This window comes from Nicotiana tabacum, chromosome 20, assembly GCF_000715075.1.
Source record: "Nicotiana tabacum cultivar K326 chromosome 20, ASM71507v2, whole genome shotgun sequence".
Taxonomy (NCBI): domain Eukaryota; kingdom Viridiplantae; phylum Streptophyta; class Magnoliopsida; order Solanales; family Solanaceae; genus Nicotiana; species Nicotiana tabacum.
Window position 1 is genome coordinate 160882225 of NC_134099.1, and position 13978 is coordinate 160896202.

The 13978-nt window shown below is 36.7% G+C and overlaps 1 protein-coding gene across 1 annotated transcript; it reads left to right on the forward strand.

The window, feature by feature from the left end:
- Positions 1–958: 958 nt before the first annotated feature.
- Positions 959–13340, forward strand: LOC107808074 (putative late blight resistance protein homolog R1A-3). The gene is made up of 5 exons (XM_016632558.2): positions 959–1262; positions 1600–3124; positions 7991–10272; positions 10869–12001; positions 13073–13340. The coding sequence occupies exons 2-5, from the start codon at positions 2606–2608 to the stop codon at positions 13195–13197; spliced, it is 4059 nt and encodes a 1352-aa protein (XP_016488044.2). The 5' UTR covers positions 959–1262; positions 1600–2605; the 3' UTR covers positions 13198–13340.
- The last annotated feature ends 638 nt before the right edge of the window (positions 13341–13978 follow it).

Here is a 13978-nt window from a genome sequence, read left to right on the forward strand (position 1 = left end):
TGTATCTTTAACGTCATACTATCGGTCCAAATATATCCCTGACATCGTAAAAGTGGTGCAAACCTACCCTTCCTCAGTTAACTGCCTTCCTATGACAACATTTCATTGCTACCTTACCATTATACTCCCATTTTCATCCCTTCCCCACAACCTTTCTTTCCCTTTCATTTGAAGAAAATCACAGATCATAGATATACAAACAAACTATATCAAAAGAAATGCTAACAGCTAAAGATAATATGAAACAACGTGAACCGAGAAAATTCTGATTTTGCTATTCAAAATTCATGCTTATACGAACGAAAATACATTTTGTTTTATATAAAAAACTAAACAAAGATACATGCAAACTAGTTTAAGGTTTCAAAATTGACCATGGTGAGAAAGAAAAACAACCTAGACACCAGAGTTATTTTTTTTTTGTTTCTTTATCTTCAACCACATTTCTGGAAGGCTACCATTTTTTCTCTTTTTACGTTTTATGTTAAAATAAAAGTGCTACTAAATTTTCCCTAAATAGATCTTACAAATTCAGCGGCAACACAAGGAAATGCAAAATAAAACACAAAAATTTAAGATCAAGTGAAAGGTACGTACAATTCCAGGATTGGCCGGAGAAGCAACGAGTATTTTGAAAAGCAAGAGAAAGTAGAGGCAGTGAAGTCTTCAAAATAATGATAGAACTTTAAAGTAATTGAACTTGGTAGCTGCAAATAGGGTGAAATAGTGAGGTAGCAATAAAATGTGTTCACAAGGGAGGCAGTTAACGGAGGAAGGGTAAGTTTGTACCACTTTTATGATGTCAGGGATATATTTGGACCGATAGCATGATGTTAGGCGTATATTTGGACTGATAGTATAACGGAGGGTAATATTAGACCTTTTTCAATAGTATAAGGACATATTTGACCCTTTTTCTTTATCAAAAAGAAAAAATTGGAAGAACTGGAGAAAGTATTGTCCTACCGAGTAAGGGGATAAAATAAGGTTACGCTGGCGTCCACCTCACTTGAATGTCAACCCACATGAAATTTTAATCTGTGAGTCATTGCCACAGTGTACTTCCGTGAGACATAGGGGTATATTTGATAACAATTGTAACGATAGGGGTATTTTTGTTTCCAAAGTATGATGGAGGAGAAATATAAACAATATTTAAAAGTAAGGGATATATTTGACCTTTTTCCCCATAAATATGGAAAAGATAAGTGGCTTTGAAGCTATTTCTCTTCCTCCGTCATTATTGCGCCTCATAAAACAAGGTAAGATATTGTATTTCCTATGTCAGTATTGAGATGCCCTTCACCTGCTCGGTAAAATGCCTGAACGAAAATTGAAAGTATGTTGTTTGTAAATTTCAAGTCCTGTAGTTCAGTGAATTAAATTTAGCATCTTTTACTTCGTCTGTTAGTAGGCTAATTAGGATAAAAAAGTGAAAACAAGATGATTTTGATTTCCTTAAATCCTTTTGATTGTGATAGGTGATGGAAAATAGAAGCCATTGTGTCAATTTGAGTTAATTGTATACGATATTTTCTTTATAAGTTTTTTTTAACGACTAACTAAGGATTTATCTTCTTTTTCTCTCTTCAATTGTAGGGTCCAAGATCATGCAGCTTGGAGAAGAAATTTTGTATGCTTTTGTAGTTCAATGAAAAGTACCCCCTGTTGTCTAAACAGGTGCACTAATTCTGTTAATTATTTATTTCTGTCAAGGAAGGGGAGCCTTGGAGCAACTGTAAAATTGTCTCCATGTTTGAGCCGTGGAAGCCACCATTAATGCTTGCATTAGGGTAGACTGTCTACATTATACTTCTTAGGATGCGTCCCCAATCCCTACGTGAATACGGGATGCTTTGTGTATCAGATTGTTCTTTTCTTATTTTTGTCAAGCTAAAGGTCTGAACAGTGAGACTTTTTCTTTTTTTCTATCAGAGCGAGAAGTCAGACCGAATAAACCGAAAAATCAGGTCGAAGTTACAAGACCGAATAAACCGAAACCGCAAGGAAACCATACCGAATTTAATTAGGTATAGTATTGGTAAAACATTTTAAAAAGCCGAATACCGAAATATCGAACCGAAATGTCTACGTACCGTACCGTACCGACCGACGAACACCCATACTTTTAAGGATGAGTATTGAAGTAGTACCTTAAGTACTAAGTAGTACCTTACTGTATGTCCAACTGGAGCAATACATAGCAATAGTACACTCAGTCACAAATCTGCCGAGAACAAAATATAACATAAGATTAGTCACGTATTCGACATTTAATAACATTTTTATAATGGTGGAAAATGGCAAAGGCGTTCTGGTTTCTGGGAGTGGTTGTTTGAATAATGAAACAGAAAAAGTTGTTTTGGCCTCAGTGGAAGGTGCATTTGAAAATCAAAAGGTGCTTTTGGAAAATCAAAGGTGCTTTGGGTAAGTGTTGTTTAATTGTCATAATCTTTATTCTAAGCAACAGGAATCCAACCATCTGAGTTGCTCTCTTCTTCTTCTTCTTCTTCTTCTTCTTCTTCTTCTTCTTCTTCTTCTTCTTCCCCTTTGCAGTTCAACTTCATCACATTATCTTTTAAACACTCACCACTTCTGAGAAAAAATGTCCTCTAACCAATATGTGTCTTCAAAGAATCGTCTTTTTGAACGTTTGCAAGAACTTGACATTAGTTTATTCTACCCTGAAACTTTTATATATGGAGTCCAATTCTTTATACAGGAATTCAAATTCCTCGATATTTTTCTCAGCTTGCAGATCTTCACTGATGAACCAAACAGTATGCTAGATGTCACTCACAAAGTCCAAGCTCTGTTTCAAGATGCTCTACTTGACTTTTCTGAATTACATCTAGCTGAGTACTTTGATTTTTGTACCTTTAAGTTACAAAATGAAATTTGGTTGATTAAGAGGGAAATTAGATCCAAATATTCCTTTCCTAAAATATCATCCTTACCACTTTCAGCCAACAAGGATGGTATTGATATTCGCAAATTTGTGACGGAATTCATGGATACTGTGGTGGAGAATCTTCGTGATCTAGTGAAGATTTATGTTCGCTGTACGTTTCTTATTGTCCCCGAAACAATAATGAAACTTATAGATGTTGCGGAAGCCAAATGTATATAGTGTGAATAAGTCACAACTACTATACCAAAAATTTATGACAGCCACCAAATAATAAATAAGACAATAAAACAACAATAAAGGGAACACCAGAATTTACGAGGTTCGGCTAATTTTGCCTACTCCTCGGACACAACCAAATATTTTATTCCACTCCAAAAATACAAGTGAAATAATACTAAAGAGAGAAGATACAAATGCCTTAAACAGATGAGAAGGCAAATGAGAGGTGTGTTTCAATCCTAAACATTAGGCCTTCTTTTATAGGAGAAAAATCCCCTCCAAACTTAACTCCCAACCAATGTGGGACTTTGGCATTTTGCCAAACTTCAACAAATCTCCACCTTGGCAAAATTCCACATTTTCAATTCTCTCTCAATAACAAATTTTGGTTGTGTCTTCATCTTCAATCTTCAGTGTTCAACAATGTTGATCAAATCCAAACAATGTTGAAACTTGACCGCAGTCACCACCTTTGTCAGCATATCAGCAGGATTCTCTGTAGTATGAATTTTCTTCACCGTGACTCCACCTTCTTCTATGATTTCTCGTACGAAATGATACCGAACATCAATGTGCTTCGTCCTTGCATGATAAACTTGGTTCTTCGCTAATTGAATAGCACTTTGACTATCACAAAAAATTGTGATACCTTTTTGTTCAACACCAAGCTCCTTTAGCAATCCTTGAAGCCAAATTGCCTCTTTCACAGCATCTGTAATAGCCATGTACTCTGCCTCTGTTGTAGACAAAGCAACTGTTGACTGCAAAGTAGACTTCCAACTAACTGGTGCCTTTGCAAAAGTAAACACATAACCAGTAGTTGATCTTCGTTTGTCCATATCACCCGCAAAATCTGAGTCACAATATCCAACTACAGACTGATTGTCTTCCTGCTCAAAAACTAACCCGACATCTACAGTATTATGAATATACCGTAGAATCCACTTCACAGCTTGCCAATGCTCCTTCCCTGGATTGTGCATATATCTGCTAATAACTCCAACAGCTTGTGAAATGTCAGGCCTTGTGCAAACCATTGCATACATCAAGCTACCAACAACATTTGCGTATGGTACCTTTGACATATACTCTCGTTCAGCTTCATCCATTGGCGACATAGTAGTACTTAGCTTAAAATGGGAAGCAAGTGGAGTACTAACTGGCTTAGTCTTGTCATCTATGCCAAAACGTTGAAGTACTCTCTTCAAATATTCCTTTTGAGATAAACAGAGTTTCTTTGAACGTCTATCTCTAATTATCTCCATGCCAAGAATTTTCTTTGCCTCACCCAAATCCTTCATCTCGAACTCCTTCTTCAGTTGAATCTTCAACTTATCAATTTCTTCCAAATTCTTGGAAGCTATCAACATATCATCAACATATAGGAGAAGATATACAAAGGAACCATCTTTAAGCTTGTGCAAATACACACAATGATCGTATTTGCTTCTCTTGTACCCTTGCCGCAACATAAACTCGTCAAATCGCTTGTACCATTGTCTAGAAGATTGTTTCAATCCGTACAACGATTTTTCAAGTTTGCACACCATATTTTCTTTTCCAGCAACTTTGAATCCTTCTGGCTGAGTCATGTAGATTTCCTCCTCCAAGTTTCCATGTAAAAACGCAGTTTTTACATCCATCTGAACTAGTTCCAAATCCAATTGTGCTACCAAAGCCAACATAATTCTAATGGAGGAATGTTTTACAACTGGAGAAAACACTTCATTGTAATCAATTCCCTCCTTTTGAGCATATCCTTTGGCCACCAATCTTGCTTTGTAGCGAACATCTAATTGGTTAGGAAATCCTTCTTTCTTTGCAAATACCCATTTGCACCCAATTGCTTTCTTTCCCTTCGGGAGATTGGCCAATCTCCATGTATGATTCTGATGAAGGGACTGTATTTCATCATTCATGGAAATCCTCCACTTATCTTCTTCTGAACTTTGGACAGCGTCTTTATAAGTAGTAGGAACATCATCAGCTACAATTGAGGTTGCACAAGCAACCGTCTCTATGAGACGAACAAGTTTCGTTATTGTTCTTTTTGGCCTGCTGGTTGCTATTGATTCAAGTTGTTGTTGAGATTCCTGAGTTGGAATCTCCTCTACTGGCTCTCCTTCCAGAGGGTAATCTTCATTTGTTTCCTCCTCTGCTTCTTGTGTAGGAAAAATAAATTTTCCCTCAAACTCCACCTGCTTAGAAGCACCTTCATTTTGTTTGGTATCTTCTGTTACCTTATTTACCATAGCAAATTCATCAAAGGTAACATCTCTGCTGAATATTACTTTCTTTGTCATAGGACACCATAAGCGATATCCTTTGACTCCAGAAGTAATTCCCATAAAAATAGCCTTCTTTGCCCTTGGATCCAATTTTGACTCTGTCACATGATAATATGCAGTTGAGCCAAACACGTGCAAAGAGTTATAATCTACAGCAGGTTTTCCGTACCATTTTTCAAATGGTGTTTTGCCATCAATAGCAGCAGATGGTAGACGATTAATGAGGTGGCATGCATATGTAATTGCCTCAGCCCAAAATTCTTTGCCCAAGCCAGCATTGGACAACATACACCGTACCTTCTCCAGCAAGGTCCGGTTCATACGTTCTGCCACTCCATTCTGTTGTGGTGTATGTCTAACAGTGAAGTGTCGGATGATGCCATCATTTTCACAGACCTTATTGAAATGATCATTTTTGTATTCACCTCCATTGTCTGTGCGAATACACTTGATTCTCCTGCCTGTCTGATTTTCCACCATCGTCTTCCATTTGAGAAAAATTCCCAACACTTCATCTTTGCTCTTCATTGTATACACCCATACTCTTCGGGAAAAATCATCAACAAAGGTTACAAAATAGTGCTTCCCACCCAATGAAGGTGTTTTGGAAGGACCCCAAACATCAGAGTGTACATAATCCAAAATGCCTTTAGTATTATGGATCGCTGTACCAAATTTAACCCTTGTCTGTTTCCCTTTAACACAATGCTCACAAAACTCCAAGTTGCAAGCCTTTACTCCTTTTAACAATCCTTGATCTGATAGAGTTTTCAAGGATTTTCCTCCAGCATGTCCCAAGCGCATGTGCCATAGCTTGGTTGCTTCTGCCTCTTTGTCGTCACTGGATGTTACTGTCGCTGTCCCAATAACTGTACTGCCACGATAGCGGTACATATTATTATTCTTCCGATTAGCCTTCATTACCACTAGTGCACCGGAGCATACTCTCATCACTCCATTTTCTGCAATGATTTTGAACCCTTTTGATTCTAGGGCTCCCACAGAGATGAGATTCTTCTTCAAATCCGGTACATATCGAACATCTATCAATGTTCTGATCATTCCATCATGGTTCCTTAATCGTATTGAACCAATGCCATATGAGGTAAGAGGGCTGTTATCCGCTGTGTGGATGACTCCATATTCTCCTTCTTGAAATTCCATGAACCAGTCCCTGTTGGGACACATATGATAGCTACAAGCCGAGTCCATCAACCATATGTCTGATGATGTTGATGACTCTGTTGTAACTAATGAGAAGTCTGAATCATCACAATCAGCTACATTTGAATCCATAATGGCCTTTCCATTGTTATGTTTGGCCTTATTCTTCAACTTCGGACAGTCTTTCTTCCAGTGCCCTTTTTCTCGACAAAAGGCACATTCATCTTTGCTGGATCTGGATCTTGACTTGGATCTTCCCTTCTTTGTCCTCGTTTGATTTTGAGGACGACCCCTCACAAATAGTGCTTCTCCTTCTCCGCCCTTCTGTTTTTCTCGCTTTCTTTGTTCATAGCTGTACAAAGCCGAACAAACTTCTCTGAGAGAAACTTCGTCATTTCCATGGAGTAGAGTAGTTTCAAGGTGCTCGTACTCATCAGGAAGTGACGCCAACAACATCAAGGCCAAGTCACCATCATCATAAGTTGTATCCATATTTTGCAAATCTGTAACCAACTTATTGAAACTGGTGATATGTTCATTCATCGTGGTACCAGGAACATAGGTGAAGTGAAACAGTCTCTTCTTCATGTACAATTTATTTTGACTGTTTTTCTTCAAAAATTTATCCTCCAGTGCTTTCCATAATTTACTTGCAGAAGTTTCCTTTGTGTATGGATATTTCTGATCTCTAGCAAGGTAGGATCGAATGGTACCGCAAGCAACACGGTTGATAATTCTCCAATCTTCTTCTCCAATAACATCTGGTTTCTTTTCTTCAATGGCCAGATCTAGCCCTTGTTGAAAAAGGACATCTAGAACCTCGCCTTGCCACATCCCAAAATGTCCGGACCCGTCAAATATTTCGACCGCAAATTTCGCATTTGACACAATTCTTGTCATAAGCGAAGATGCCAATGATGACGTATTGTTGACACTTGATGTAGATTCTTCTTGTTTATTGTCTCCCATCTTTGACACAAATATTATTTAATAGCTGACGACACAAATCAAGATTATTTCCTTTCTGGTGTGGAAGATCAGACTAAGCTGCAACCACAGAGCATACTCAGACAGAACCTTGACTCAGTTACCAAGATAAATCTTTTCTGATGTGGAAGATCAGACTATGCTGCAACCACAGAGCATACTTAGACAGTACCTTGGCTCTGATACCAATTGTTGCGGAAGCCAAATGTATATAGTGTGAATAAGTCACAACTACTATACCAAAAATTTATGACAGCCACCAAATAATAAATAAGACAATAAAACAACAATAAAGGGAACACCAGAATTTACGAGGTTCGGCTAATTTTGCCTACTCCTCGGACACAACCAAATATTTTATTCCACTCCAAAAATACAAGTGAAATAATACTAAAGAGAGAAGATACAAATGCCTTAAACAGATGAGAAGGCAAATGAGAGGTGTGTTTCAATCCTAAACATTAGGCCTTCTTTTATAGGGGAAAAATCCCCTCCAAACTTAACTCCCAACCAATGTGGGACTTTGGCATTTTGCCAAACTTCAACAATAGAAGATGTTTTAAAAGAATTGAACTTGCTGCAAAATTTCTTCTTTTTTGTCTCAAGGAGCTTAAGTGATCCTCAGAGCCAACATATTGTTAAGTTCTTTACTCACGCTTTAGCAGTGGCCGGCCACGCATCAATGCTTTTCTGGTTGTATTTACCAGACTTGGCTTCAGAGGAAATAAATGTATTGCTTTCTGATCTCTTGCGAATGAGGATTAAGCCCACTCAACCATGCATCCGCAAGATCTATGCTGATGTCTTGCAAACTTTAAAGTCGACAATACAATCTGCAGGATGGTATCCCAAAATCCAAAATCAAGAGCATGCAATTGATACTGAAGTCAACTGTTTGGAGACTATCCTACACAATTTGGCAGACCTACCAACTAATAATAACTCCAGTCAGAGAGTTGCTTTGAAGGATCACTTGGATATCCTTCAAATGATGCTCAACCTCTTGAGAGGAAATATCTTCCATGTGACGATACAAGATCTTGAATTTCTTTTTCCAGATATCGAGACTATGGTTATTGATGTCGGACTTATGGTTTACTCGTTACAGGAAGGCGAGGAGGCGAAGGAAGACATGGCACTGGGAGTAGCGAACCCTGCACCAGTTCTGGATTTGTCGGGCAACCTTCAACATATAAGAACAACAATCTACCTCACCATTCGGAAGGTGTTTCAATCTAACTTGCCAAGGATTCATGGGCTAGGCTATGTTGATTTCCTTTTAAACAACCTCAAGGAGCTCCAAGACCGTTATGCAGATTCACTCGCTTCTGTCAAGAACCAAGTTCAAATAATTCAAAAGGAACTCAAGAGCTTGCAACCATTTCTAGTGGATATTGCAGAAGAGCGGCACGATGGCGGTGACAAATTTCATCGTTGTGCTACACAATTAATTGGCAAAGCATATGAGGTAGAATACATAGTTAATGCTTTTATAAGCAAAGAAGGTCCTCTCTGGTGCCTTGAGCGTTGGCTTTTGGATATCATAGAGGAGATTGCTCATATCAGAAATGAGGTAGCAGAGATTCGAAGGAAAGAAATAGTTGAGGAAACAATGAACAATACTGGCAAAACTCAAACTCCATCAAGTTTGGCAAGGTCTACAATCATGAATGATGAAGTTGTGGGTTTTAAGGATGTCATAGAAAGATTAAGAGACAAACTAGTAAGAGGAACCAAAGGGCGAGATGTTATCTCGATAACCGGCATGCCGGGTCTAGGCAAGACGACTCTAGCCCGCAGACTCTACTTTGACAAGTTAGTTGTTTCTCACTTTGACATCCGTGCACAGTGTTGTGTGTCTCAAGTATATTCACGTAAGAACTTGTTACTGGAGATTCTACATGATGCTACCGGTAAAGACTTTGAATGTGGAGAAAAACGTGTTGATCAATTAGCTGATGAGCTACGCAAAGCTTTATACTCCAAAAGATATCTCATCCTTGTTGATGATGTGTGGGAAGCTAGTGCGTGGGATGATATAATAGGATGTTTTCGAGATGCCAATAATGGAAGTAGAATCATTCTAACAACTCAAAATTATGAAGTTGCAAATTACGCTAGATTTCAAAGTGATCCCCTTCCACTTCGTATGTTTAATGATGATGAAAGTTGGAAGTTACTTAGGAAAATTGTGTTTGGAGAAGAAAAATCCCCTCCTCTCCTAATGAACATTGGGCAACAAATAGCAAAAAAGTGTGGCCAGCTGCCTCTTTCAATTGTCTTGGTGGCTGGTATTCTGGCAGAGACGGAGAAGAAAGAAGAATGTTGGGAACAAGTGGCCAAAAATTTAAGTCCCTACATTCACAGTAACTCAAGGGCCACTATAGAACATAGTTATCAAAATTTACCCTATCATTTAAGGTCTTGCTTTCTATACTTCGGAGCATTTTTAGAGGACCGTGTGATAAAAGTTTCAAAGTTAATAAAGTTATGGATCTCAGAAGGATTTATAAAAGGTTGTGAAGGCAAGAGTATGGAGGATATAGCTGATGGTTATTTAGAGAATCTTATTAGAAGAAATCTAGTGATGGGAACTAAGAAGAGTTTTGGAGGTAAGATCAAAGCATGTTACATTCATGACCTATTGCATGATTTCTGTAAGGAGAAAGCAAAAGAAGAGTATCTTCTGCTGTGCATAAAATGGTAATATACGAATTAGCAGTAATCTTTCAGTTCAATTAATTAAGTAGTCAAGTTATATTGACAATTAATCAAGGTCGGCTCAAGAACATTAAGGGCCTAAAGCCAAACAATATTAAGAGGCCTTAATATTTTAAAAATATATATACTATTAAGTAATTGATTCATGCTTTAGAGTTGACATATTTGAATTTTGATAAAATAATAAAAAAAAAATATACTACTATGAGGTAAAAATAGAAAAAAGATAATAAATTTCAAATTTAAAGAAAAAATTTATTATTTTAATTTGTTTGCTGCAATGCTTGAGAACATGAGAAAAAATAAAGAATAATAATTTATTTAATGCCTCTAATCCCTTATTTTTTAGATCATGAAAAACTTAATAATTCTCTTTTCTTTATTTTTTTAAAGATCTTTACCTTTTATACCATAAATATTCAATATTTTTTTAAAAAAAATAACCATAGAATTAACCTATTTATTAAAAAAAATGGAGCTTTAAAAATTTGGGGACCTAAAGCCATTGCTTCAATGGCTTGACCCTTGAGCCGGCCCTGCAATTAATCTTGTAATTTTACTAATTTCAATATTTGCAGGGATCAACATATCAATCCTTCTTACCTTGTTTGCTATGACAAGCAACTTGCTCATCGCACGTCCGTTTATGGTGATGGGTATCGTATTGGAGATTGGAGCTCGTGTTTGCCACATGTTGGCTCTATAATTTTGCATAACAATGCATTTGGCACCGTCTCCCACAATTTTCACAGCTTTAAGCTTTTAAAAGTGTTAGATTTGGAGTCCATAATAATTGATTCTATCCCAGTTGATCTAGTTTACTTGAGGTATTTTGCTGCACGAACTCAAGTGTCGTCACTTTCATCATTCACAGCCAACCGTTGGAACCTTGAAACTTTGATTTTACGGGATAGTCATTATCAAGATGCAGATATGTCACTACCCGTTGCACTCTGGGAGATGGTTAATTTGAGATATCTGCATATTTCCAAGAGCAACTTCATTATAGAATCTGCAGAAGAATTACTTGAGAACTCCAAAAAACTTTATGATTTGAAAGCTCTTTCCACTCCATACTTTTCTTGTATTCAGGATGCTGAATTGATTTTGAGAAGAACACCTAATCTTCGGGAACTGAGATGTGAAGTCGATGGTGTTGACAACTTTCAGTACTATGTATTGAAGTTTCCAACATGGATTGGAATTCTGAAGATTTTTGGCAGATACACATCTTTAGCTAAAACCATCCCCTTTTCCATCTCTGCTCCAAATCTCAAAAGCTTGACAGTATGCTATTTTTTCATGCATCCTCAGCACTTATCAGAAATTGCTTCGTTTCAGAATCTTCAAGTACTGAAACTGCAACGCATTCACTTTGACAATGAGAAATGGGAAGTGAGGGATGGCGAGTTCCCTCGACTCAAAGTCTTGAAACTACAAATGATAAAGTTCTTTAAAGAATGGACTATCGCTGACATTGCCTTTCCCAACCTTGAACACTTGGCTTTGCATGGTTGCGAATTTCTTAAGGAGATCCCTTCTTGTTTCGGAGACCTCTGTTCTCTAAAGTCCATTAAGGTAGAATATTGCAATAAATTTGTCGACAAGTCAGCAAGGGATATCTGGGAAACACAAGTTGAAGATTATCAGAATTCTAGCTTCGAGGTCTTTATCCAGGAGTACTGGTGGAATAGTAACAATTCATATTCAGGTACTCTTTTTAATCAATTCTCCAATTTCTCTAACGTGCCTTTTACTAATGATTCCTTTTGTTTGACACCTTTGTTAAAGCTTAGTATTTTATCTTACTTTCAAAGGTAAAAGTTCTTGAAGTAGAAGTACTATCAATTAAAATTGAACTTTAGCAATAAATTAAAGATGGATAAACGCAAGAAAACCTATATACAGTTTCGATCACTGTAAACAATTAATTAACTATGAAGTTCCCTTATAAATATTCTTTTGTCAAAACAAATGGAGATGATTGGTTATGAAAATGATTTATAAAGCAAGGCGGAGGGGCTGGTTGCTAGAAGCTGGAATTTCATTGTTTACTTATCTGAATTCTAGAGTAACATTTTTGTGTAAAATGTATGGAACAATAATAATACTGCCTATCTTTTTTTTTTAAAAGGATTTATTTAATGCTAAAAATGACTCATCTAAACCAGTTAGTCTTTGTGAATGCAAACATTTAACTGGGGATGCCCTCCTGATAATTATTCTTTGTTCAAGACAAAGCGCATATGATCAAGAATAAAGCAAAATCATCTTTTGCAGGAGTGGAGCCAGTGTTCTGGCTAACGAAACCAGTAGCTTTGGTTTAATCCTGTATTTGTCTTGAACAGTTTAGAATTCAGTAACTTAAAATGCTTAAAATTTTGAACTCATAAGCTTGAAATCCTGGCTCCGCCTCTGATCTTCTGTAATTTTGTTTTCTAAAATTGTAGAAAATGTGTGTTGTTTCTTTTTTATGTTTTATCACGGAACAGTGAATTATCTACAATATTATACAGCACCTGCTGCAACTTGGTACCCTCTAGTTGAACCTGACAATTGAAGTTGAGAGATCTCTTGTCTTAGCACCTCCACCTTGACGTGATGATATCCAAACCAAAGACCCATTTAGGGAAATGTGTGCTCAAGCAAAATATTGTACACCGAACTGAGAAAATCATAACTTTATCAAAGCAATTTTCTTTATGTAGGCTTTTTACTTCAATTAGATTTAACAATTAAGTCGGGGCCTATTGACTTGACTGATTTCTTTTTTCTTCTATAGATGATGATAATAATAATGATGATAGTGGCGGTGGTGATGATGATAATAATGATACTAACGAGGAGAAGGAGGAGGATGAGTATTTAGCCAAGGCAATTAGGAAGATCATGAACTTTTATAGTTAGTATGTTTTTCTTCTTTTTTTTTTTTTTTTAAAAAAACCTTAATTGAAAAAAAAAACAGTTGAATATTTTTTCTTTCCTTTAATTTGGTATATGGCTAAGTTGTTGTTTCTGTTTTATGTTTACTACAAATGTCTATTACTAAATAAATAATGTAAAACTGTTCATTAGTTGGAACCAACAGCGTGTTTTGGTATGTGATTCCGACATAAAAGTTCTTATAGATTTACTAGATTTTTCAAATATACAAGATTTGGACAAAAGTTATTGGATAGCCAGAAACTCATACCCGACACTGTAGATTTTCCCCTGTCAAAGAACTGCTATTCATACCTATGAAGCGCATGTATTTTCCTATGGTCTGGATCGTGTTGCATACAGACGATGAAGTTTGGTTGAAAACTGAGCTACATGCATCTCGCAAGTACAAAGTTTGTGCAATCTATTTAGCATCTCTTGTTCAATCCATACTTAAACGGGCAAACGAGGTCAATTACTTAGAAGTACATTTTGTGCTAGAGTCCTTCCTATCTGATAGAAAATGATCTCATGATCATGAACCGATCTTACCTGGGACCGCGAATCTCAAGTTTGTCTATAACGAGCGGATCTAATTATATTAATGTCTATAATTGATTTTTTCTGTGTAATATTAATCGACAAGACCTCATTGGTAAGTGCTGAAGCACTGGGTTTATTGTTGAAATTGTCCTTGAAAAGTACTTAAAAATGTTAGGATATAATCAAGTTTATAATGTTTTTCAGATATGGTAGAGCTAATTGT